The 26625-nt window shown below is 41.6% G+C and overlaps 1 protein-coding gene across 1 annotated transcript in view; it reads left to right on the forward strand.

Annotated features, from left to right (window-relative positions):
- Positions 1-23553: 23553 nt before the first annotated feature.
- Positions 23554-26625, forward strand: part of LOC142075952 (pinopsin-like) — an 84762-nt gene continuing 81690 nt past the window's right edge. The window contains exon 1 of the mRNA XM_075138187.1: positions 23554-23899. Coding sequence (XP_074994288.1) covers positions 23563-23899 — 337 coding nt within the window. The 5' untranslated portion in view covers positions 23554-23562. The remainder of the gene's footprint in view (positions 23900-26625) is intronic.

The raw sequence follows: 26625 nt of genomic DNA on the forward strand, positions 1-26625 counted from the left end.
ATGCACAGATGCCGAGTTGTGAAGTGGGTTTCTATTCAGCCTTTTCAAAGAGAAAAAACAATCAGTTTGAAGACAGAGTTATACCAGATTATGAGAGAGGCTAAAATAATAGGTTTTATGAGGAAAGCAGGAAATGGACTCAATAACCCAATAGGTTCCTTCCAGAATGTTGTTTTTAGATGGTTCGGGTGCTGTCTCTCCAGCATTATTTGTCATCTTGCATTCTAAATGGTTTCCCACAGTTTAATGGGAAAATATCGTGACTCAATTAAGGGAGGCTTATTTTAGACAAATGAAATTAACAGCAGTATTGCACTGGTTAAAAAAAATATACTTTTGGTTACAACATAGAAGAGAGAGAAAAAATGTCTACAGTCTATCAGATTTTCAAAGATGTATGGTTTTTTTCCTGTGTTTTAGAACAAAAAGGCATATAAGTTTAGCATATATTATTTCAACAAGTAGCTATGAGATTGGCTATTTAGATTAAATAAACTCTGAATGTAAAGACCAAACAGGGTTCCTAAAGAGATGTTTGCCTCTTCTGTACAAACATGGAAAATCCCAAGACTTAGCTTATGGATAAAACTTTGGCTGCTGAAGTGCAGTATGCATCAAATGACCAGTTCCTACACAGATTGTAACCCATACAGAGCTCCTTCCTGATTTGGGAATTTTCCAGAATTTTTCAGGATGAAAGAGTTTGTAACATTTATTTTTATTGTATATTTAAGGGCTGTAAATGGTCCTTGTGCAGGCCTTAGCTCCAGCAGAATCCAGGTGTGAAGTCCCTGTCCAATACCTGTTGCACACACACAAAGGGGCAGAGCTGGCTGGCGGGAGAGGCTGAGCCCAGGGGTGGATGAGGACTCCCGTCCCCTCCACACTTCAGGTGCCCAGGTCAGGGAGTGTGCACGTTTGGCTTTCTGTTAGCGAGGACAATGTGTGGCACAACAAGAAGAGTCCTGCAGAACGAAACAGATGGATTTGAGTATCTCATATTCACACTGTTTGCATTTTGGGGGGCTACTGTGGACTAGGCATGCTAGGTGTGCTCTGGCTGTGTGTCTTTTGGCTTCATGTCATCTGCAAGAGTTTGTTTTGAGAGATCCCTCTGCAATGCAAACTGAAGTGCAGTTAAGTAGTGATGATTGAGATATTTCCTCAAAAAGCACACCCCTGATGTGAAATGAAGCAGAAACACAGACCTCCTGCAGGCTGGCACCTATTACTGTCATTTGAAGGGACTGAGGAATGTCTAAAGTTTTCTTTTCAAATACAGAAAAGAGAAATTGCTGGTATCCCATTTCTCTTTGCCCCAAATTCTGTGAGTTTCCCATATTCTGTATGTCCATATTATGCCAGAGGTGTGGAGGTTTGCAAGCAGTAGTACATGTTTCTCTGCTGTGCCTTGGAGTGAGCAACAAGCGTATAGGAGGGCACCAGGCAGGAGCTGCTTTTTCACCATGGCAGGATGCTGCTAAATAGGTGACATTGCCAGCGGGGTGGCATGAAAGCAGGCCAGTGTGCCTCTAACCAAAGCAACAGCTACACCTCATGCAAGAAAAGGTAGTGGTACGGACTTAGGAACCATTCACCCTTTTTCACCTGATTCAGGCATGACCTCATTCAATTGTATTTATTTAACAAAAAGGAATCACAGGGAAGAAGGTATGAGAAGTTCCAGCTTAAGACTTACAGCACTTGGAGTTGAGCCCTGCACCACCAAGGAGGGTGGCAACAACTACCACACCATGCACTTCCACCTTCCCATGGAAGCTCTGTCTCTGTGCCAAGGGAATATGAGGTGTATGGCACGTAAAGAGAGGGCACTTGAAGGACACACATTTCATGGAGGAGGGGTTTGAGATCCTGCTTTTGTTTTAAAACACTCCATTCAATGTGAAAGACAAAGATGCCCTCAAGGATGAATGCAAGGGTGGATCCAGCATGAATGAAGACTCCTCCAGCTGAGTGTGTTGAGGTGGGAACCACTGTCTCATACCGAGGCAAATGGGATTTGGCTTCTATATGATGGTCTGCAGTGCAGTGAGGAGTTAACAGGGCTAACTAGCTCAGTGGTGCTAATATAGCTATAATAGCACTGCCGGTATGAAAACTAGCTCACACCTCTCTACCCTGCTCTTCACTGCACTGTGTAAAGTCACCGCTAGCTTCTGAGACACCAGTCAGTGTGGGCCACTTGCTGTTTGACTGGCACTGTTCTGGATGGATGCAGAAAGAAAGCCACAGAGGGCTTGAGAAACTTCCCATAAAACACAGATGTCTAAGAACCTGTTTGGAAACCTTCTGGTTTCGGTGGATATGGAGCAAAGATCTCTGATTCATGTATTTGGATGTTGCAGCCAAAGTCCTGCCAAGCCTTTCTTTGGCTGGAAACCTTATTTTTTGAAGCATACTCAATGGGCCTCACCCAGTTCAATAGAAGTGGTAGCACTGACTGCAACAGAGGCTTGGAGCAGCAAAGTGCCTCTGGAGGAGAACATCAGTTGTTACAGGTGATGTAAGCTCACCCTGCTCTGCTGGCCAGGTGAGTAATTAGCAGCTGGAGTCATACAAAATCATCAAGAGTACATTTGACTAATTTATAGAAAATTTGTCTTAATAGAAATGTATGACTGAAGCACGGATTTGGGTTTAGTGCCCATTTTAGCTGTACTGCTAATGAAAGTACTGGAAGGAAAGCTATATACAGAGAGACAGCAAAAGAAAATGTAATCTCCTGCTAATCAGATGGGATTTAGCAATCTATGGGAGGTTTTTACCAGCTTTTACTTCTCAGCCACTTAACTGGAGCAGCATTCTTTCACTTTTTATTAGGAACTGCAGACATCTTTCTGACAGTCCTCTTGAGAAGACCAAGAGAAAGCAACTATTATTCTTCATGATAAATGGAAATCTTGTAAATCTTATCCTTGATGGATAATCAAGGCTGCTAATGAAGTCAGTAGAACTTTCAGGTAGAATTTTAACACTTTTTTTGGTAGCCCAATATAATTAGGGGTGAAGTAATGGAGAAATGAGCACAGTGAAGTTCTCTAACAGGTACAACACCCTGTAGACTGATTTTCACGCAAATAAAACATGGCCTGCCTTCTATTCTAGTGGTGAGAACACTCTAGATGCAATAGGCTGCGAATGAGGAAAAAACTATGTGAGCATTGAAAATCTTAGATTAAGTCTACTGAATTTCATGTACTTTCAAAACTATCTGTCACTTTTCTCCAGTAGTTCTGAGACTGTATATCTAGATATAAATAGAAACACTTGTGATAAAATGACCAGTTGGAACATACGCTATAAAGCTTTGGGAATAAGAAAAACAGCATCAACCTAGTTTCTTTTTCCAGATGGAAGAAAATCAGGGTCTTAAATCAACACCTGAGTGACACAAAAACTAGGAAAGGAAAAGTTAATTCATTCATTTTTCTGCCCAGTTGCTTTGGTGTCAGACCTGGAATTGCATCTAAAAATACCAAGCTTTTTGGATAAATGACATTTTTTAGGACTTTAGGTCCCAATGGAAATGATATAACTCAGTAGAAATATACAGGCACAAAACTGTGGCACAGAAAAATGTTTCAGAATAATTTTATTTTCCATTTTTTACCTTCTCAGATTTCTGCCTGATGGATCCTAGGGGAAGGCTCCCAATAACTATGGGTTGTAGAAACATGGATGCAAACTGCATCCAGTGCGTACGTGTTCTCCATCAACTCTGGCGTGATCCAGATATTCAGGACAGGGTGGAATTATGTTACAAATAGAAGAAAAAACACATTGAAGAAGAACCGTTCTGTAGTCTCCAGAAAGACTAATGCGTGTCTTCAAACCAGCTTTGCAGAAAAGGTGGATCCACAGCTTTGTTTTCTTTCCAATCATTTGTGGCTGGAGATCTAACAATCCTAATCCACAGCTTGATTTCCATTCCCAGTGGAGGCTGTTGCTGGCAGAATGGACAGGCTCTATATGCTCACTGGCCATAAACTAATCTCTAGACAATATTTTCTGTGTGAGAATTATTTTCAAATGGATTAAGTCACTCTGTGTGCCAAGACCCCATTTCATGAGATTGTGATTTCAGTGTAGCTACCAGACACAGCTACTCTCAGCTTTACTTTGACAGTTAAAACTAATCAAATTAAAAGCAACGGATGGCTTAGAAAACTGCTTAACATCTGTTTGTTTGAGTTTGATTTATTAATCCTTTAGGAACTCATAACCTTGCTTATTTTCCCCGGCATTCCCTCAGCAGCCCACAGCTTGACTACTTCACCTCACATGGCCAAAGCTCCGCACACCAGTGACGTTATTCCCCATTGCCTCAAAGATAAGCGGGGGTGCGGTCAGGCCCACGAGGAGCGAAGAGCAGACGATTATCTCATCTTGGCTAGGTCACAGGGTAAGGGATGAGGACTTCCAGATCCCCTTCATTTCTTCTGCCCCACGGGGCAGAGATTGCTCACACCATCGGTCCCATCTGCCTTGATGACAACTCTTTTCAGTTTCCCTATGGCAAAGATGTAAATATCATGCAAACTTGAGCAAGTTTTACCAAATTATATGGGTTGAGCAGCCTCTTACGCATGATACTTATTTTCAGTGAAGTTCAGCCATAAAAAAAGTATGAAGAACCTTTTTGATAGGGTGAAATGTCTTTGTAGCATCTTGTGAAATAATTTCCCGAAAAGCTTGAAACCCATTGTTAGAGCTAGTGTCAGGACTTCAGCTGGTCTCTCACACTCAGGCTAGATTAGCTGACCATCTTTAACCTTCCATGCAGTAATTTTGTTCTCCGCTGTCATTTGTTTAAAGCTGAAAACATTTTTTCCCAGCTATGGTGTTAAAAGACGATGAAAACCAGCAAACAAAAAGACTTACTGCAGGGTGCTGGTGACAACCTTTTGCCCATGGTCCCCATGGGGACTCTGTAGTGATAGTGATGGGTAACCTATGCCTCCCAGGCCCCTTCAACAGTTTTCATCCGAATTGCTGCAAGCGCACACACATACTCACACGTGATGAGGGCGGGCACTGGTGCACTGATCCAACAGCAGCCAGTGCAGACATCTACCGGGCATCAGAGATGAAGTATTCAGCACACATCACCCAGGTCACGATTACAAATTGAAATTGCAGCCCTTCTAATTAGGTGATAGGCCTCAAAATGTCAACCAGTACCCAGGAGGCTTTTTGAGCCTAAAGACAAACAGACAATAGATTTAAGAAGAGTTTTTTCTGTCCCTTCATCTGAATTAGCTGAATGACTGGGAAAGGTTTTAAGACAAAGTGTTAAAGTTACCGCTACTGCACACTAATACCCTTAAATCTAGGTACACTTAATCAAGTGCATGTATACATTAGTGTTCATAAACTTGGGGGGGGAAAAATAAAAAAAAAAAAACTAAAGAAAAAAAATCATTATTTTTTAAAAATTAAGATATAAAAGTAACCTGATGTTTTTAACAGTGTCAGCTAAGCTATCTATTTTTTAAAGCTATTTGCAAGGTTTTGAGATCAGCCTTTATAATGTGGTCCAGAAGCAAAAGCAATTATGTGCATGAACTTTTAATACAGCATGAGTCCCTTTCAGGCTGGGGTTTCACATGTGTTTTGCACCTACAGATGCAGAGGTGCTTTGTTGGCATTTGTAAAAGTCTCTAAAGATACCTAAGAAGGGTGCCAAGAAGGCACCTGTTAAGAAGCCAGATAACTCTATTTGACTCACTTTCTACACACCTGTGACTGAAATAATGCTGATCTGCATCTCACAGGAATGGAAAGTTTGCTGGAAGTGAAAAGTATTAAACAAAAAATCTTTATAAGTTTCACTGCAGAGAAAGCTCTTACGGAGTTGTCAAAATTTCCCACATCTCTCCTTTCACATGTCCAAAATTAACAAAACTGAGTTTCAGGTCTGACTACAGCTGGGAGTTGGTGGCAAACACAAAGGTAGGCAGAAAATAAACCCGACTACAGTAAAAAAACCCTCGTGTTCCTAATCTCCCAAAAAAATGGTTAGGAAGTTTTAAGTAAAATTATTGAAAAAATATGTTTCCAGGATAGTATTTATTCTTACTTATGGTATAAATGCATTTTTAAATGGTTTATATTTAGTAGGGATTATAATGAAATCCTGACTACTCAATTAGAAGTTGCATTTTTCACTTCATCTCAGAAAGGGTGTAGAGTTGCAGCCTGTAAACGGTTGCAAGGCTCACACACCGATGCTGAGTAAAATGCTGCCATCTTTTGGTTGTACTCAAGAGAAACAGGTAGAAAAGACCAAGATTTTATCTTCAGAAAGACAAGCAGCAGTTGCTACCTCTGCACTAGTTGCTCCTAGAAGTATAGTCATTGGCTATAACCTCATTATCCTTGTCCTCGGTCATGGACTGTAACTCCATAGGTGCTGTATAAACCCTGAACAAAAAGTGGTCCTGTTCCCAAATAATAATACCCCCCCCCCCCCGCCCAAAACCCCAACAACAAAACCAAAAAAAAACAAGAGAGAGAGAGATACAGGCAGACAAATGTGGAAGCACAGCAAACCTGTGAAGCAAACATACAGGGATAAGAGGCAGTGGTTTCAGCATACCTGCAGGGTTGAGGAAAGTTTTCCAGACACTAAATGGGTTCTCTTGGCTCTAAAACTAAGCTCCACAGAGCTTGCTTTTTCATGGCTTTTTAAAAAAAAATGCCCACATTAAATAAGTGGTGGAAGGAGCATAACTCATTTTGATAGGAATCATTCCAAGGAAAGCATAACTTGAAATTCTAAATACCACCACTGTTAGATTAATTTCCCCCCCCACCCCAGCTTCTTACTGGTTGCTCTACAGGTAAAGCAAGACTAGCACAGACACAGGCCTTGCCTTGGAAATGAACTTCCCCAAAAAGAGATTTTTTTTTTCCTCTCCTGATGACATCAGGAAAAGCTGTGGGGCCACTGAAGGGAGCTCCCTGCCCAGGGCTGCTTCTGCAGGTGAAGTCACTCAAGTGCACTTGCCCTTGTGAAATAAGTAATTTACAGTTTAACACCTTTCCTCTTTCAGGAAATTGCTTTCTGCTACTTTAATTTAAATGACAAGATAGTACCTTTCACAGGAGAATCCATCTAACGACAGAAAACCCTAGGATACAAGCAAAAATGCGAGGCTGTTTTTCCTCTCCTTCCATTTTGGAATTTAACATTTTTGTCTTTTATGCTAAGTATGGCCCCGGGCCCTTCGCCTTTCCTACTCTACACAAATGACACCTCTCACTCGCAGAGATCTGCAGCACGCTATAGCAAAAAACCCTGTTTTCAAAACACAATAATCCATAAATCCAGCTGGTGATTAAGCACTACCATTCAAATATTTGTTATCCTTTTGCACAGTAATGAATAGAAAAAAATTTAATTGCCTATTCTCTTGTTAAAACGTAATTGCCAGTTGCATGCCCAGCAGCAGCTAGCATCTGCCCAGCACATAAATATTTCTCAACTCTCCTTTTACATTCTAATACTGTCCAGGGACTCACTCTGTCAGAAAAACTAATGCCTATGCTTGCCAGGATGATTGCTTATTAAGTTGAGGATTATTCCTGCATGCATACACCTGTATTTGAGGCTTTTGTAGAATTTAGCTTGCTAGTGGTTGGGTTGTATGCGTTAGGCATTGGAAAATTAATGCTGATGGGCCTCCTGCAAGCTTTCAGGGATTCTGAGACAGACTCAAAAAACCAGCCACCTAGAAAATGTACTCATATCAAATGTACATGTCTCAGATTAAATATATGAATTGTTAACATAGGTATTATTCTGCAGATATATATTTGTCTTGTCCATATTTTTACCAAACTCAGCCTAATCTTAATCATAAAGGCTAAAGCTTAACTGTTGTCATGGTTTAGCCCCAGCCGGCAACTAAGCACACAGAGGCTCACTCACCCTCCCCGCTCCTGGTGGGATGGGGGAGAGAATTGGAAGGGCAAAAGTAAGAAAACGTGTGGGTTGAGACAAGAACAGTTTAAAAATTGAAATAAAATAAAATAAAATAATAAATTGTAATGAAAAGGAAAACGAGGGAGAGGGAGCAAAACCCAGGAAAAACAAGTGATGCAACTGCTCACCACCTGGTGACTGATGCCCAGCCAGTCCCCAAGCAGCCCCCTGGCCAACTCCCCCCAGCTTATATACTGAGCATGATGTCATATGGTATGGAATATCCCTTTGGCCGGTTTCGGTCAGCTGTCCTGGCTGTGCTCCCTCCCAGCTTCTTGTGCACCTCCTCGTTTGCAGAGCATGGGAAGCTGAAAAGTTCTTGACTTAATAAGTACTGCTTAGCTACAACTAAACCATCAGTGTGTTATCACATTATTCTCATGCTAAATCCAAAACACAGCACTATAACAGCTACTAGGTGGAAAATTAACTCTATCCCAGCCAGAACCAGGACACTTTCCCACCACTGAATCCGTAAGTCAGAGACAGATGTGCCCTCTCAGCCCATGGGAGCAGCTGCATCCAAGGAAAGACCTGTTCCGGGGGAAATAGCTACTATGCTGTGTTTCCAGGTTCCTGGCAGAAACCTGACTGAGAGAAGCTGTTCTTCCTTCGAGCCCCAGAGCCTGATCCCATTTGCTTCCCCGAGCACAGCTCAGTTTCTAGGGTAACAGCAAAGAGGAGATAAACCCAGTTCTGGGAGAATGATTCTAAATCAAAACCCAAGGAAGTATCTTCTCTTTGACTCTCAAAAACCAAAGACAGCAGGATTTTAATGCTCTGCTGCTCTGAAGTCCTATAATTTAAATGAATCACAGAAGCTGTGATGGTTCACAGTAATACCTCCCCCTTGCACAGTCCTGTTCTCTCAGTCTCTACAGCCCATCGACCAACAGGAGTTAATACACATTAATTTCCATCACAGGTGGGACACGAAAAAGCAATATAAGCAGAGCTGACGTTCCGAAGCCTCTGAGCCCCAAAGCCAGGTGCCTGAGTACCCATTTAATGCTTGCAACCTGGATCATGACTCTGAATTAGGAGAGGCACTAGGACACATCCTGAAACATCAGAGCAGTCCTGCCGTCACATCTTCCAGCAGATCCCAGTACAAGGAAAGTGTGCCCCTGGCTTCCCACTGATTCACTGAGGAGAGAAGGAAAGAAACACTGGGCATTTGCAATTTTCACACATACCCCCCTAAAACAAATTTCTGCATAATAAGAGTAAACACCTCCGTAGCCCTTGCTCTGTTGTTCACCTCGGTCACTGCGTTTGGCACAGAACTCTTCACCCGGTGTTTACCACATGGGTATTTTTGTGTCTGGCTTCTTATCAGCAGCCAATTCTGCTATGGATTTGCTGGTTGCTGTTAAAGTTACGACACATGCCCAGCAGCCATTTGACTGAGTTGTCTGTTCTTGTTTTCAGAAGGTGGTAATGCTAACTTTGGAACATGACAAGTATTCGGCAAATTGTTTTTTGCAGAATGTGAATGTCGATCTCCTCATTCAATTACATTATTGGCCAGGATTGTCATAAAGCCTTCAAAGTGTGCTCTTAGGGATTTGTAATCACTAATGCCAAGAAAAAACAGCTGTCATCTTGCTAAAGAATCTACTGAATTTTGTAAGAAACCTGGCTCTTGTATAACATGGCTGCTCTTGTTGGCAGCATGTATTACATCTGCTGCAAAATCTTGTTCTACAACTAGATCTAAAAAAGGAAATAGAAAGCAAATACATATTTACAAATGATTCCTGGTTAAAACACGCTTCTGAATGTGTAACACTGAAACAATTGCTTTTGTTCTGAAATATTGCTTTTGTTCAGAAATATTGCTTTTTGTGAGTGGTGAAAAATGTCATAGAGCTGATATTTTTGTGGGACATCATCTGATACATTTTTCTAAGAGAAACATTCTGAGAATGAAACCATCTTCCTCCTCCATTTGCACCTTTTTTTTAACGACTAAACTTTCAGAGAAAAAACTTCAAAAGATTTATTTTTAATTAAGCTTAATTGAAAACTTACCCTGAAAATTGAAAGTCATATTTTAGTCCCACTCCATCATGATAGGCTTAGAAGAGTTGAGATTTTACCTGAAGAAAGGTTACACAGGGAGACTAAGAAAATGAAAGTTTGAGAGAGACCCTAGGGAAAAAAAAGTGGAGCTAAAGCAACAGAAAGACTTATGAGAGACGCGTTATCCATCTTCCACCTATATTTTTGACAAGAATGGAATCCATCTCCAACGAGAACACAACATATTTTCTAGCAGAGAAACATTTTGCTGGAGGGACTTGTGAGCAAGGAAGTGCTAAGTATGTGGATTGGAAGTGATGAGAATAATTACAGTTGTGGTGTAAATTCTTTTTAAATTCTCTGAGATGCCTGCTCTTAAGAAGTTCAGTTTGTGTTGCATGGGAAATCTTGTTACTATGCTTTCACACACTGTGCTTTGCTTTAAAATGGATGGAAATAATTTTCATTTTCCAGAAAACAGAATGTGTTCATGGAAAAACTACCCCTCCAGGACCAATTGCTAAGAAAGAGGCAAGAATGGGACAGCAGTTTAGAAATATAGATTCTGCCTCCTGACTTATACAAAGACAAAAATTCACTAGCCAGTAATTTTGAGTCCCTAGCCAGATTCTTTGAATATTAATTAAATTCTCAGAATGGTTTTTTTAATGTGTGTATAAATCAAATGAGTAAATCCACTGTTGGGCTTGTTGCATATAATTCCATTTTAAAACCTATAGTTACTTCAACTTCATTTAACTTCTGAGTCTTCCAGAGTTACTTACATTATTTGACTTTTTTTAGTTACCTTTTTTAAAAAAGCATAGTATATAAAACCAGTTATATATAACTTATAAATAACTTCATGTGAAAAGGAAAAATCTCTTATAATATGGATATTCAATACATATTTCAAGTCAGTCGAGGCTGAGCCAGCCATCACCATCAATTTGAAGTTCTTTTTCTGTACTTTTCGTGGGTCAGTTTTAACTGGGGTCATGTTTGAAACATCTTAAATAAGTGAAAGCTTTTATAAATGAAAGTTTTGATTCTCACAGAACCAAATTAATCTAGATACTAGAGATCTAGGTAAGAGGAAAAAAAGCCCAACAATAAGCCTCTCTTCCTAGTAAGGAAAATATGATAAAAAATATGTACTCATCATCAAAAAGATAAGGAACATAAGGGAAAAAGTTGTACCTCTGCTCCAATTTAAGTCCTGATCATGGACATGACCCTTTATATCACCTAGAACATAAGCAATAACAGCAGCTGATAAATTCTTAAGGACAGAACCCAAACCCCTTGTGCCCTTGTTCCCACCATCTCTATTATACAAGTACTACTCAGTCATGGTGTTGACATGCATCAGCCTGCGTCTCAGCTGATTATTGCTTGCCTTGTGGCTCCTGGTTGTCCAGCGCAGGGATGTGGATGGGGTAATTCAGGACAAGCAGCTGATACATATGCTCACTTCTCCTCTAAAACCAAGGTACAGGAGAAGTCAGAAGAGCCATGGGCTGAGTCTCGCCCTCAAGTGGAGCTGGGACTTGAAGAAGGTATACTCTTGGACCTGAAAGCATGGAAGGTGTCTGTGGCTCTGTAGCTTAGACAAACCCGGAGAGTCCTATACATGTGAGACAACCTAGAGAAATCGAAGTGGGCAGCCGTCTGCTGTAAGATGCACCTGATCTGAGTTGAGAAATAACGGAGCTGGCTTTAAGTGCATTAGCGCGGGTACCTTTAGCAGTGAAACCATGGCAGCAAATATTTCAGGGCTTGTACAGAACCAGCCAGGCCCAGGTGGTTGATGCCCAAGTCTGTGTCACTTACAAAAAGCTGTTACCCAGGACAGCTAGGATGACAGGAACAAAAGCAAGTGTCCACAGGTTAAAACTAAATTTCCCACTGTAGTATAGACATAACCTTCTAGCTACTAGATAATCTCTGTGCTGCAAAACAAATTTAAGACTCATGCCAATCTTTTAAGACATATAATTTCACGCTCCTCTGATCCTTTTCTTTTCCCTAGTCCATTCTTCTGTACACCGAATTTGGATTTTGGTGGGCTCCACAGCTGCCTCCCTCCTTCTGCTGAAAACAGATTGTTGGTTGAAGGAAGTGTAAGTCTCACATCCAGTATGAAATGTAACTGCTGTAAAAAATTCATCTGTGAATCAAAGGAACTGCTAAGTGGTTGTTAAGAAAAGTAAGATGTAGCACTTTGGCAAGAGCACATTCAGAAATATGAAACAGCTCAGTGCCCTACCTTCTCCCTGTGGCAGATCTGACATTTGTGTGCATTGCTAGCTTGGACTGACAAATTACCCAGTATTTTCCATTAACATCCCTACTGCCAGGTCTTATAATAAGTAAGGAAATACCAGATTTCAGCTGAGCTGGAGATAATGTCAGAAAGCAAACTACCCCAGCCATCTACCAAATTACAGACAAGCTCTGACTGTCACCCAGTTGTCTCAGCCACTGGTGGGGGCAGGATGGCCAGACAGGGTAAAGCTAGAGAAAAATAGCTCTTCCCCTTCCTCATCTCAAGAGATGGTCTCTGAATAGGAATCAGGAAACTCACTAGTTTTGTTCCCTTTCTATTGCCCAGGAGAAAATCTTTCCTCAAAGAAACATCAGATGAGAAAATGATGCAAGGGTGAAGAGCTCTGGGTCTGTGTCTTAGCCTCCTGCAGCCCCAAGGACTTTGATAAGGTGGATGCAAAACTCCTGGAGGTGCAAGAGGGACTGATGTGAATTTGGGAAGCACACACAGTTAAGGAGAACTGTTGGGTGGTAGGATCACTCTGAAGAAGCAGTTATAGTAGAGGCTGTTAGGGAGACTGTTTAGAGATAGCATTAATTCCTGGGTACACAGTGAACAGATATGCTTGCAGGAGCTAAATATGGAACCGTGAGCATCACAAATATTCCTCTCTCTCTGTCTACATACACAAGCACACACCTAACTCCAGAAGGGCAATGCAAGCTGAGGGCTTAAATAACCAAGCCTTTGTTTAAAAAGTCCTTTTTGTCTGAGGTAGTCTGATGTGATTTTTGAGCCTTTACAATTTGGCATACTGCAAAATAATCCAAAATCCTGCTCTTCTCTGAGCCACCTTTATTGTGGCCAGGCAACAGGAGAAACAGAGGTACCTCTGGGTGAGACTGTGATTTCCAGTGATCCATCTGATTTCCAGTGGGAGCACTAGGAGTGATAGAGCTGACAGAGTGTGGAAGGAGAGAGAAATGCCTGTAATCTGTTTTTCCAGGGTGTGCCCTGGCAAGGAGGCAGGATGGAGAACATCTCCGAGGGACTTCTGCTGAGGAAAGGCTCTGCCAGCTAAATGCAAATATGTAGGGTGCCTGACCTGTCTTCTGTCATCCTTCGATCTTTTTTTCTTTGATGTCTTTTATCTTCAATCGGCAGCTGCACTGAACATCTGTCTTCCCAGGACCAGTGTCAGCAATGCATGCAGTGCCCTCCCTTGGCTACCCAAGGGAAAGAGCGAAAGTGATGCCAGGAGTGGTTTGGAGGATGAAATTTGTGCTCTACACCCAGGACGGGGACCGGCCGTGCAGCTTTCTGACCCCCAGTTTGGCTCTGGTCAGCCCTGTTCTTTCTGGGTGACAGCAGGTCAGAGAAACACACGATCCCCAGAGGGAAGAAGAATATAAGCTAACTCCCATCTTGCATAAAACTGAGGGAAGTTGGATAAAGCCCAAATAACAATCTGAGCTTCCTCCATAGTTCCCACTCTGCCTTTTTGAACAAAAAATTCCTTTTGCTGCCCTGGTTTCCCCTTTACTGCAGCAAAGACGTTTCCCGTATATCCCCCATTACCACAGTGAAGCGAGGCACAGGTGTTTGTGTTACCTGAAGCCTGATGCCTTCTGAGGGCACTTCTAACTTTGCGCCTGGATTTCTGAAAGCTTTCCTGTTGCCTTCCCCTTACCTTCTGCTGATGGCAGAAGACTCTGGGCATGAATTGTGAACAGAAAAGGCATAAGATCTTCTTTGGCAACCTCAAAATAATCTGAAGTAAGCATTTAGTAAAGTGCAAAGCTACAGAAAGAATAGTTTAAATTTACTATAAACTTCAGAAAGAAAGCTACCGGAAAGAGAAAAATTCTAGTCCTGCTGTCTTGCCTAGATCTGCTGTGTGGTGCCCCTGAAGTTGGAGTATCCCTCAGTCACCAAGAGGGGGGGTCACTGGGACTGGTTAGAGAAAGAAGAGGGGACATGACCACAACCAGTGTGCACACACTGTAGAGTCAGGGAGCAGCTGGGATCTCCTGTCTAGATCCAGACCCTGGGAAATACTTCTCTGTCTCACAGCTTAGATGTGTCTTTAGAATCTGTAGGTAAATTAAGCACCATCTGATTGCGATTTAGAAATTCAGATGAAGTACAAAAATGAGAAGGAAGTTAAGAGCCTTGCAGAAGCCTAAGCAAAATCATCCCCCAGAAACAAGACACCAACTGAAAGAACTGGCTCGCTGAACGTTTGTGTTGCTCTTGCTGTGATAGTCAAAGGGCAGGTAAGACAAGGTTTCTAGACAGAGGTAGTATCTTTTATTAGGCCAGATAGTATACTTGGAAAATCAGATAAGCCTTATGCACACAAGTTCTTGTCTCAAATACAGATAATGTCTTTTATTAGACCACCTTTTGGAGACTTACACTCCTCTGGTTTAGCAGGAAAGGGTTGGACGGGATTCTCGAGGATGTCTAAAAACACATTAGATACCTCTGTGTGGGTAACTGAACCTAAAGATTGTTTCTAGGTGAAGAAAATTGGGTTTGACTCACAAATTCTCTTTTAGTCTACAAGAAATAATCTTCTTCCACACTGTTTAGAAGACATTTCAAAATCTTCTGACGGTGGTTTTATTATGATGCAATATACTTTTATCTCTTAATTCCCAAACAGGAGTGATTAAATTTTTGTATCTAATCCTAAATTTTAGTAGCTGCTTTCAGAGTCTTGTCATCATATGCTTTGTGCAGAATAAGGAGATTATGAGCAATTTAAATCTTGGACTCACATCAACTGTTCTCTCTCCAGACTCACAAACTGTGAAATCTGTGCCATCCAAAACATCGAAATATGGAATCCAGGCCAATGCATTTGTTATCTGCTGCCATTTTTTAAAAGTAACCAACTAGTTGGGTTTCAAGGTATAGGCTATGAGGTGTTGTGATAAATCTGAGGATACTTTGGTTTCACTTCCAGTATTCCTTGGTAAATACCTTTGCAGTAAGGATTTTAAGAATTATAAATGTTTGCAGCTGTGGACGGGCAGAAGGGAAGAGTTTCCCTCCCTTTCCTTTATGCTTTCTCCTTATTTTATCACTGTCATGCAAAACAAAATTATTCCACTGTTAACGAAACAACTATTTGGCGAAACCACGTAATGTGCCACCAGTCTTTAGTATCCCAGGGTATGCACAGTATGTCACTGAGCTAAGCAACCACTCAACTTCATGTGTTAAGCCAACGAAATCATGATGACTGATGCAAATTTGAAGTCTCCTTAGTAAAACCAGGGAAAGAGTCAGAAAACTTTTTTCTCTTTTGAGAACATCAGAACGGATGTTACCCCTAGTGCTAAGCTGGACTAACCGGGTCTTTCTCAAAGAGCAAGGGAAAGTTAGAGAGATTATAAACAAGGACGCTAAAAGCAGTTCCCATAGGAACATAAGAAAGTAACTTAAAGATCTCTTATGTTCTTTCAAATTTAAGCGCATCTTCTGAAAACAGGCTATAACTAGCATATGGACACAATCTCAACTTCACACGTGAATCCTCATCCCTCATCTGTCCACCTGGCTTATGCGTTGGTGTACACCCAATTCTCCACCTTGCCATGCATCTCCAGCCGCTGCAGCCAGGGACCTGGGGTGATGAGTTCTTGGGCGTCGCTGTGAAGGACAGTACAGATGCAGCTGTTGACTGCTGCACCAGGGGAATACAATAGCAGGTGTTCTCAGTATTGCTCCCCACTTGATTCATTTACTGTCCTTTTTTCTGTATGATATTAGAGACTTTACTAAAACTCACATTTGTTTGGAAGCAGGAGGTAAGCAGGAAATTCATGGGAGATGCTGGAATTCCCTCGCAACTTTTATTTTTTGTTAAACGAAACGAGGGATTCAAATCAAATGCCCCAGTTTAATTTCTGAAGCACCTCCAGGACCTCAGAATTACAACCCCAGATGGACACCATCCAGAGCATGGCAGCCTGCCTGCTCTTCACTGACACACATTGGCAATTAGTAATGCTGCCAAACTGCTCTGAATCATAATCTGTGAAACAAAAAGAGATTCAATGAATCAGGTATGTAAACTGCCTGACGATTTGTTTGTGTTGACAAGTTTTTTTTGCTGGTACAATCCATTTTTTGAAAACTTCCAAGTTCATAACAGGTAAATGAATTTCAAACCATTTTTTAACACAGCTATCTTTAGTAAATGGTTTCATCTGACTTTGGACCAGGTAATGAAGTACAATTTAATACCTATAGAATCACATTTTCATGCTGCTGAAAAATTATTAGAAGTATGTGCATTTGGTAACTGTGGTTGGTTTTGTAACTAGATGCCACAATGCAGAATTTCAGAGGTACACATTTTGTAAGTCAAAAATTGAAAAAATAACCCTTTATATTTTTATTTTTAATTAGACATCTCTAAAGGAGGTACACTCCTGCTCTCTCTGAATGCGACATTAGCACATTACTTTTGGTTTTGTTTTTGTATTCTGGGAGAAGCAGTCCTTAGTTTACAGTGGAGGTCTAATCAGCAAAATTGTGGTATCGTGTATTTTCTGAAGATGATGGTATTAGGTGTATTCCTGAATTATGTCTTCAGAAAATTCTTACTTTATTTAATGAAATAGTTTTACTTAAGCTGAATTTTGGAACAAAATCTTGTTATTAATACAAAAAATAATACCTAGGAGGTCTGCCTTTAGGCTTCCACTGGGGAAGAGATTTTATGAAGAGACTCCACAGCATCTTTTTTGCTGGGCTGTTTTTCTGTGATGATAGGTGCATTGGTTTGTTTGTCTTTAAGCCAGAAAAGGTGAAAAAGCTGACAAGTGTGATTAGATAAAAGGTTAAATCTAACTGAGGTGGAATAAAATGACTATGATGACCATTTTATAGGCTTTAACTGTGATCTACAAATTTAAAAGACTCTTTTCAGAAGTTCAGCAAGAACCAGAGCTAAGAGATGTTCAATAGAGCAAGGTATACTCCAGAATATTTTTCCTCTAGTGTTTTTATCCAGCAATTCATTCCCCATGGGCTTTTTTTCTCCTGTAGAAAGACCAGAGCAGTAGAAATCTAAAAGAGGAGGAGGAGGAGGAGTAATAGTAACAGAAAGACACAGTAGTACATAGTTTTCAAGCCATATGCTATTTCTGTGATACACATATTTCTGAAAACACAGATTTCAGCACACAGTGACCGTAGTGCTTGTTCAATCTGTAAATGCTTCAAATGTAAAGATACACGTGGAAAACATAGACAAAGCAGACAACAGATGAATTACACAAAAGACATCTGTTACGTTTTTGACACATTTTTAAATTGCATTCCTGATCTGCTGCTGAACAGCTACTTACACCTGCTTGCTTACAAAAAAAAAGTCTTTCATAGCAGAGTGCGAAGAGCGTACAGCCCAACCTTTCTGTGCAGACGTGCCCCACGACCACAGATGCCCTGGCAGACCCGGGGTGGGGGGGGGGAGGAGTGCAGGAGGGGAGTGTCCCTGCAGCAGGGAGGGGGCAGCCGCAGGAGCTCCCAAAATGAGGGGCGCTGAGTGCCCCCATAGTGCCCCCTCCGCCGGTGCCCCCAGCCCCGGGCGGGGGGCGGCCCGGGCTGCAGCACCGCCCCGGCGCGGGCGGAGCGCGGCGGCTGCGGGGGCTGCGCGGGGAGCCCGCAGGCGGGAGCGGTGGAAGCCCTGCCCCGGCATTCTTATTTTTATTTTTATATTTTTTAATTGATTTTAAAAAAAATCTCTTTATTCTCCCCCGCCATCCCGAAGTTGGATGTCTTCTCAGCCCGCCTGGGAGGGGAGAAGGAGGAGGAAGCGGGCGGGCAGGGCGAGCCCACGGCATCCATCCCGCGGAAAGTAAGCGCCCTGCCGGCAGGCAGTCCGGGGAGCCGCAGCTCCGCGGGCGCGGAGGGGAGGGCGCAGGGGATCCGCGGGCGGGGGGAGGCGGGGCGGGGCCCGCGGGGCGGGGGGCGCTTTCCCTGCGGGCGGGGTCCGCTCCTCGCTGCCGCCGGCCGTCACCCCTGCGGCGGCGGGGCCCGGCCGTGCCTTCCGTGGGGTGCCGGAGCCGAGGCCCCCGCGCGTCGGCGCTCAGGACGTCTCCGCCGAGGAGACTCAGGTGGCTTTTTCTACCTTGGGTTGCTCTGGATGGTCGATGCAGGTAGGTTTTTCTTCCAGTTTTCTATGCTCACCCCCGCCTCTCCCAAAGAAGTGTAAAAAAGTTTGTGAAGGAGAAATCGTAAACTGAGATGGGCTGAAGAGGCTTTGGCTTGATGCAACGTTTAAAAGCTCGGGCAGAGCCGGGGCGCTGAGAGGGTGCTGGGTGCTCCGCTCCCTCTGCTGCAGCCATCCCGGCCCAGCCGCTGAAGAGACGCTTCTCCTCGCTTCGGCGCAGCTCAGGAATGGGTCCGTCTCATTTACTGCTAGCAGAGACGTTTCGGTACAAAAAATTCCTCTTCGAGCGTAGGAGGGGTTTCTGCACTTACGTTGTTCTCGTTTTCATGTTTGTCTTTTTCATGAATGTGAATTCCTAAAAGTAAGTCTGCATGCAAGAGGTTCTCCCACAGTTTTAGGAGCTGGGAGATACCTAAACATCTGGAGCCTCCTCTCTGTCTTCTAGACTACTTCTAAAGACCTACCTCTGGGTGTCTTGACATCTCACAGTGTGACTTAGGGCATGGAAAAAATAGTCCAATAATTTTGTCTGCAGTGTTGCAAAGTCCCATGCAGTCCCTTATCTTTCAACTGTGTGTGAAAAAATTATTTCAGGTGATACCTCTGGTTGTGGTTGCTTGCTCTTAAGAATAATTCAGTTTCTGATCAGGAAAACAAGGTTTAGTGTATAAAAACTTAAAATTATAGTATTCCTACCATAATTCTGGCATCAGGTAAAAAAATTGATTCCTCCTTGATAAAATTTCAGCTGGGAATGTCATTGAAATTTTATGAATATTTTTAACTTTTCAGTAGAAAGCTAAGTTCATAAATGAAGGAAAATCACCATTTTAAAATTGATTTTAATAACTCAGCAACAGGCTTATTAAGGGTGTGTGCATACATAAATATAAGGGTTTTTTATAGCTCCTCTATATCACAAGAGAATAATGTAAGTATAATGTAAGAGTAGTGTAAATTTTTTAGCAAAATTATTTTGAAGTTTGATTTTATTTATTTTATGCAATTTTGTCAGCTGTTAAATATTTAAAGTGAATTAAGCATCATCTTTGGCACGTTGCAGAACTTTGCAAGGGAAGATGGTAAAGAATTTGCCGATTAGAAATAACGCATGAGTTCGTTTAAGAAAAAAACCAAACCAATCGTAAACCCTTAAAGCTAATATGTTCAATAAGTTAGTACTTACTCTGAGGCAAAGTGAGAAAGAAAAACCAGCTTCACTGGTGTAGGATACTGCTCAAACTAATGTGTGGTGGCAAGTGCAACAAGAAGCCTTACACGCTCAGTATGAATGCCCCTGTTCCCAGAAGCTGATATAACATCTTTTGAAACCTTTTTTTCCGACAGACTGCTTCAGAGAAAAGTGCAAGCAGTGATGGGTGTCTGTTTTGCTGTATCTTTAGATTACTACTGTCAGAACCGGTTAACAGATGAAGCATTTAATAACTGGTGACGTTAAATGAACTTTTGGCCTGTTTCACCTGGCCATATGTTTTGTATCACTTTTGGGTATGTTTTCCATTCCACATCAACTCAAACGAATTCAAGGAGACAAACTGGATGCTCATTTATTTGTTTTGAATGCAATTGTAGGTTTTATTGGGTTTTTTTAAACATTTTTTGAGAAGCAGAATTGGCAGAATTAGATAGAGTTCAGTCCTGCAAGCTCCTGAGTTTGCTAGAAATTAGGAGGGTTCAGGATGTCCTGCTAGATTGTGGAGACTTGGGGAGCACATAGTGTCACCCGTAAGACAGGGTTGTCAGAGTTGCAAAGGAACCTCTGTTAAACCAAGCCCATCTTCAGGTATTTTTCAGCAATAGTGTGTATTATTCAGTTAAATAGTAACATTAGGTGAGAGTTAGACCCATTCCTCAAGGGATTTGCATGGGAGTTTAGAAGCTTTATTGAAATCTGATTTTGGCTTTTACTTCATCCAAAGGTGTGAAAAACTTAGCAGTTTATACATAAGCTACTAATAAGAGACTTTCTCCTACACAGCCCAGATCTTCAGATGTTTTCCTCTGCAGACTCCTGTCTCTTAAGTTCACCCCCAACCTTTCGAAGCACATCTTCGTGCGTCCTTTGTGTCATCTTTTGATTTCAAGTGGCCGCGTGGCTTGACCTTCACAATGTGTGTACTAACTTTTAAAAATCTATCTTAACTGAGTTGCCAGGGCCTGCTCCTCTTGCCTGGGCGTTAAGGCATCCTTCCCCGGCGCTCCAGGGCAGAACTCATCCCACTGGAGCCGGATGGGTTGCAGTCAGTGGAGAAGTGACCTGGGCACCGGGCTGTGTCTGCACACCTGGTGTCAGACTGCTAAAGTTTAGTCACCTGAATCCCATCCGGGGAGTGAATGTCCTTTTACTATCACTGTAAATATGAGCTCTTAATATGTCTTTAGGAATGCAGGATGTATGTGACTGTGTATGAAAGATCTACATTTTATTATTTATATTTTGAGCTTAATAGAGATACATATATAAAGTCAGTCATGTTTGCTAAGGGGATTATAACCTTTAGCTTTGTCTAACAGCAAGGCTGTGATGCTTTAACGATAATATTATTCAGACCCTTTGCCTGTGATTATTCTGGTGACGTTAATTCCCACGTAGAAACATTTGTGACGGCATACTATAATCTTTGCTACAGATTATCTAGGTGTAACCAGTTCAGCTTGAAAAAAAAAATTGCATCTGTAACTGAAATTAATCTGTATGTAAATAAGACTTAAGTCTCTTCAGATTTTGAAGCCAGATTCTGCAATATGATTTGCAGAAGGGAGGAACAGATAGAACAGACCTTAGCTGCATTCCTCAATGAACAGTCATGTGCAAACAGATTCGCCAAAACTGTCTTTGAAGTGATGGAAAAAGAATAGATTAGTTTGGTAGAAGCTAGGGCGTAAGCAGAATTATTAAAAATAAAATCTACAAATGATTACTTATTGCGTTTATTTCAGTGTAAATCTTGTTTTTCTGTGAGTTCTTCCTTCTGAAGCTCTCCTTCAGCACAATGCCACCATGCTTTCTTCCTACCAAAAAAAAGTGCAGCTATTTGCCTTTTCAGTCATACAGTTAGTGACTGAGAAACGCTCAGCATTGTATTTTTTAATCAGTTGTTATTTCATTTGTGTTTTATTCCACTAAACTTTAACTCTGTTCCTTTAAACAATTATGAGTAAATTTAAAGTATATTGATGGTTAATCGCAGTTAGTTTCCTTCTATAACCTGCAACCAGAATAGGACAGGGGATATTTTTTTTCAAAATGGTAGAAAGAGGATTTCAAATGTTCCTTCTCTTAGATATGCTACCTGAGACCCTTACCAATTTAAATTACCGTGTACCTCCTAAATGGGGGAAAAAAACAGAAAGCATCAGTGTTTCAGATTGTCAATGACCAAACGGTAGGAGGTCTGCAAAGTGTACATAATTTACTCATCAGAAGAGAAAGTAAAGACAGACTGTATACATTAGAGTTCAAAATCACTGCAATAATGAGACATATTTAGCACAGTGAGTTTGTGAAAGTAGGGAAATAGTAAGAAGATATACTTGCTATAAACATTCACCATGACACAAAGATCTGATAAAAGAAAAAACCAAACAACCTTTGTGTCTTCCGTAAACTCTGAACTCTCCTTTTTCCAGTTGGTTAACACATCTTTTCCTACAAGACAATTTCCAAAAAGCAGTAGTTAGGAGTAATATAGAAGATGCTCCATTTTAAAATGTGTGTAATCATTCTAGGAGCACATGATTCATGAAAGAAAAGTTTCCATATTTTTTAGTTCAGCAAGCTATGGGCATCATGCATTTTACACCAAGGAGTGGAAAATCCTACATATAGGTATATATATACACACTTTATATATATCCATCTCTGTTTTTATAGAAATGCCTGTGCAGAATTTGCCTGCAACCGTGCAGAGGGCTGGCTAAGCAGTTACGCGTCCGCATTAAGCACTCTGCTGTTGCTTCACAACACACACACACAGAGTATATTCACTGCGTGCGGGTATACAAATTCATGTCTGTGGTGGAAGAGAGATGTGAAGCTTTGGGTGTTTGGCTGCTTTATAAATAATGAAGGAGAACATCTGTCCACTGGTAAACGTGGGAGAAGTGAAATTGATATCACAGCTCTGCCAGCCTTTGTAAGCACATGGGAGCTTCAGGGACTGCGCTTGAAGTTAGTCTTTCTGGGTAAAGAAATACTTTCTTCTCCTCCTAAAATTTTCATCGTTTTAATTAAGCTCTAGCCAGGACTGAAGCTTCACTTGGTGTGGATTAACTTAATGTAGAGGAAGATACAGTTCTTCTTCTGGGAAGCTGTTGCAAAAGATATGTCTTACCATGCATTTTCTCACCTGAGCAACTTTGCTAGAAAGGTGCAAATGGCCTTCTCCATGCTAAACTGTGAGCTAGGGAAAAACTGTTTAGAACAGCCAAGGAAACATCAACAAACTGATTTTTCTGTTGAAAATCAGAGACAAAACTGAAAAGACTGAGAAGTGTTTGTTACCGTTCGAAAAGGGAGGAACTGTTAGTAAATTATGTACCTACTTTTTGGTCTTGGTATGGAAAAGGTTGTTTTGTTTTTACCATTTGTTTTCTTCTCTATTTTCAGAAGGACATCCATTGTCAGAAGAAACAACAGTAGCTGCCCTTTGGTAGAAGGGCTGCCCATTTGCTCTGAAGGAAGAGACCATGCTGAAGCATCTTTTTAAGATACTCTCCATTCTGAGCCTCAAACAAGATCATCTAACATGATCCTGGGTTTAAATAATAAAGATGAATTTGAGGTCATTGTTTGCTTGGCACTGCTGGCCCGGAGTTAGCTGCAGAGCTGACCACTGGAAGGGCACAGTGCAGGAAAATACGCCTGTGCTGCAATACAGTATTTCACACCTGCATAACCATCTAAGAGGTATCTCAGCTGAGTGAAGATCGCAAGACTCCTGAGATGATTTGACCTGTGATGGAGGGACGCTTCTGGGAAACTGCTGGAGGACTTCAGCACAGGGCACCTGGCATCTCTGCCCTCACCGATCTGTGTCAAAGTCCGAAATGAACCACACTTGGACATACAACCTGAGCTTTGGTGCACCTACAGATCCTGTTGAGCCAAGGGCTGGACTCTCACGAAATGGGCACACAGTAGTGGCTGTTTTTCTTGGATTTATCTTGGTTTTTGGTTTCTTGAATAACTTGATTGTCCTCATCCTCTTCTGCAAGTTTAAAACCCTCCGTAACCCAGTCAACATGCTCCTCCTGAACATCAGTATCAGCGACATGTTAGTGTGCATCTCAGGCACTACCCTCAGTTTTGCATCTAACATCCATGGCAAATGGATTGGAGGGGAGCATGGTTGTAGGTGGTATGGCTTTGTCAATTCCTGCTTTGGTAAGAGTTCAATAATAATTCTTTTATCTTATTCTTTCACTGGTGCGTGAAGCAACTTCGTCAGTGAGCTCACTGCTGCTCTATGGTAAACAGAAGGATGCTTTGATTGCCTTGTTAAGGTCAAACACAATTGAAATCCATGGTTTAAAACATTTTAACAAAAGACCTCATGAAAGAGTAGCACAGATATGATAAATATTTCCTAACATACCCCATTTTTTGAAATTACTTGTTTTTAAGAGCTAAAAATGGCATCTAGAAAGAGGCAAGCCACTGAACGGAGTTTGACCAAGTGTATGAACATACATAATACTTGCCTCTTTTTCAGGAAAATCTGTGCCAGTGCTGAACTACAGGTCCCTCAGTGCTGCTTTTGTCATGAACAAAGCCTCCTGAAAGTACTCCATTTACTATTTGTAATTATCTATCAATCTATAATATGAATTCCCTCATGTCCCAGATAATGACGGTTTTCATCATTAGATGCTTTCGGTTCTCCCCCAAAACAAAATCTTTATTTTAAAATTGCATGCTTGCAGATTCAATAGCAAATTAAGTCATAGGAATAGATTTGTTGGGAATAGTCAAAGTGTGCATCAAAGCCGCAGTAAAACGGTGTTCAGCGTTCTTCTCCTGTCCAGACAAAACTTTTCCTGCAGCCAGCTTTTGCACTGCTAGATTTAAGTGTTTTAACTAAAAATTATTTTAATTATTAAAAAAAGATAAAGGAAAAAGCACAGTCAGAGGGCAGCCTTCATCCCTCCAAGGTGGTTTTAAGAATTATATCACCAAGCAGTGACCCTTTCTGCATTTATTCCTACGTTCAAAAAAAGGTCCACTAAAGCATAAACTGGCCTGTGGGTGCACATCTAGACGTGATCCTTATCCCACCCAGACTAGGGGACCTGGCACAGCTCCCTCTTGCTGTACGTCCTTGCTTTAGTGCCTCCCGGCCGCCGGGACAGGACCGAGCTCATCCCTGGGTCTTCTCCCACCCTGGAGCTGCGGTGCGTCTCGTGCAGGCACTTTGGCCCGAGAAGTGCTCCCGCAGCCCTTGATGTAGAGTCAGGCTGCAGATCCAAACCCACGTTTTCTACCCAAATCATAAGCTCTCGCTATTTCCAGTGGTGTGGTGTCTGGAACCCTTCCCTTCCTCAAAGGTGTGCTCCGCTGATGACAGTTAACTCAGCCTGGCAGCTTCCCCTGGGAAACTGCTGCTTGGCCCGAAGTGAGCTCTCAGGAGTTAGCAGTGTTGTATAATACAAAAGGACTGACTTTGGCCATCCCAAACCAGACCTCATTATCAACAATACCTTGGCTTGTTTCGGTGGGCTGTTTTTGGTTTGGTCTGTGCAGAGCAGAACGACATGTCTTCTCCTTCCACGTTTCATTTCCATTTTTGTGAATTTTATGAATTCCAATATTTCACTAAGTAGTCCTAAAGAGGTTAGGACTGGTTTTTCTCCATCCTTTGATTTAGCCTCCTTTTTATTATGTGGGGGTGGGATGGGAGAATAACATTTGAAGGGAGGGGAAAAAAGGTATGTGTTTAAAGGATTAGAAAAAAAGTACGTTGAAGGTGCCCTTCGAGCCTGCTGGCTTGTCAGGATACCTGTGTGTTACCACCCCAGTAACTGTGGAATTAAACCAGCAAATGGGTAAGTTTCTCCTGGGGTGACTTGCTTATGGGATCATTCTTCTAAGTCAGCTCTTCCGTGTAAATCAGATGGATGGCAGGCGTGCAGATTTGTGTGCTGTTGTGACACCTGTGTTCATGTGAGAGTTTCTGGTATAATTCTTAAAATTGCTTAGATCATCAAGGAACAAGCAAGCAAACAAAACCACAAAACCCAGAATGCGAAAGGTGACCTCAGCTCCTCTGAGAGGTGTCAGTGCTGTCGGGAGGGTGTCCTGGGCGGCCGAGGCAGCCTAAATGCAGGTAGTTACTGACCTGTCACGGAAACTTCTCGTGACAGTGTTAAAAAAATTCTTTTGCAATTCTTTTCTGAAACTCTTGCAGTGCTCACAACATTTTTTCTTTCACTAGTGTGTATAAAGGGTATACTGATGAAGTTTGCTTGCAGAGTTATAATTAAAAAATGTTCACTGGAAAATAACATGAGTAAAAGCAAATAATAGTAGCAGGTTGCCTAACATTTATATGTCTCTATGGACAGATTCCATCTGCTGATAAATACCATTATTCATCAGTTTTTTTGAATTTTTGTACTCCAAAGTGTGCTTAAAAAGAGCTACTGTAGGTGTGCAGTGTGTTGATGGCTTTTCCAAGTCTTCATAGTACTTGAAAACAAAATGGTTAGGTATACGATTTTTTTTTTGCATTCGGTGCATGCTATAAGCATCACAGACTGAACAACGATCCGTTGAAGGGAATGGTTAATTTTTTTTATGGCTATTGAAAAGTGGCATGAGGGAGTTGTGAGCTTTTTATTGAGACTTGCAGGTATTATTGCTAAAAGAAAAAACAAATAGCATCTCATTCATTGTAGGATTATTTTCCTTGTCTTCTGTTGACTTTGGAAAAATTGCATAAAACTTATCAAAGTGACTCAGAAACTCAAGTGGCATAAAATCAAGCATATTCTGTGTCATAAGCTGGTGGCTTAAGACCTCACTGATTGGTGCAGCGTAGTTACTGAGGATAAGCTTTTTGTCAGCAAGAGGATTTTTTGGCACCTAAGTAGTCCAGTTTAGGTCATAGCCTT

Source organism: Calonectris borealis, chromosome 1 (assembly GCF_964195595.1).
Source record: "Calonectris borealis chromosome 1, bCalBor7.hap1.2, whole genome shotgun sequence".
NCBI classification, from domain to species: domain Eukaryota; kingdom Metazoa; phylum Chordata; class Aves; order Procellariiformes; family Procellariidae; genus Calonectris; species Calonectris borealis.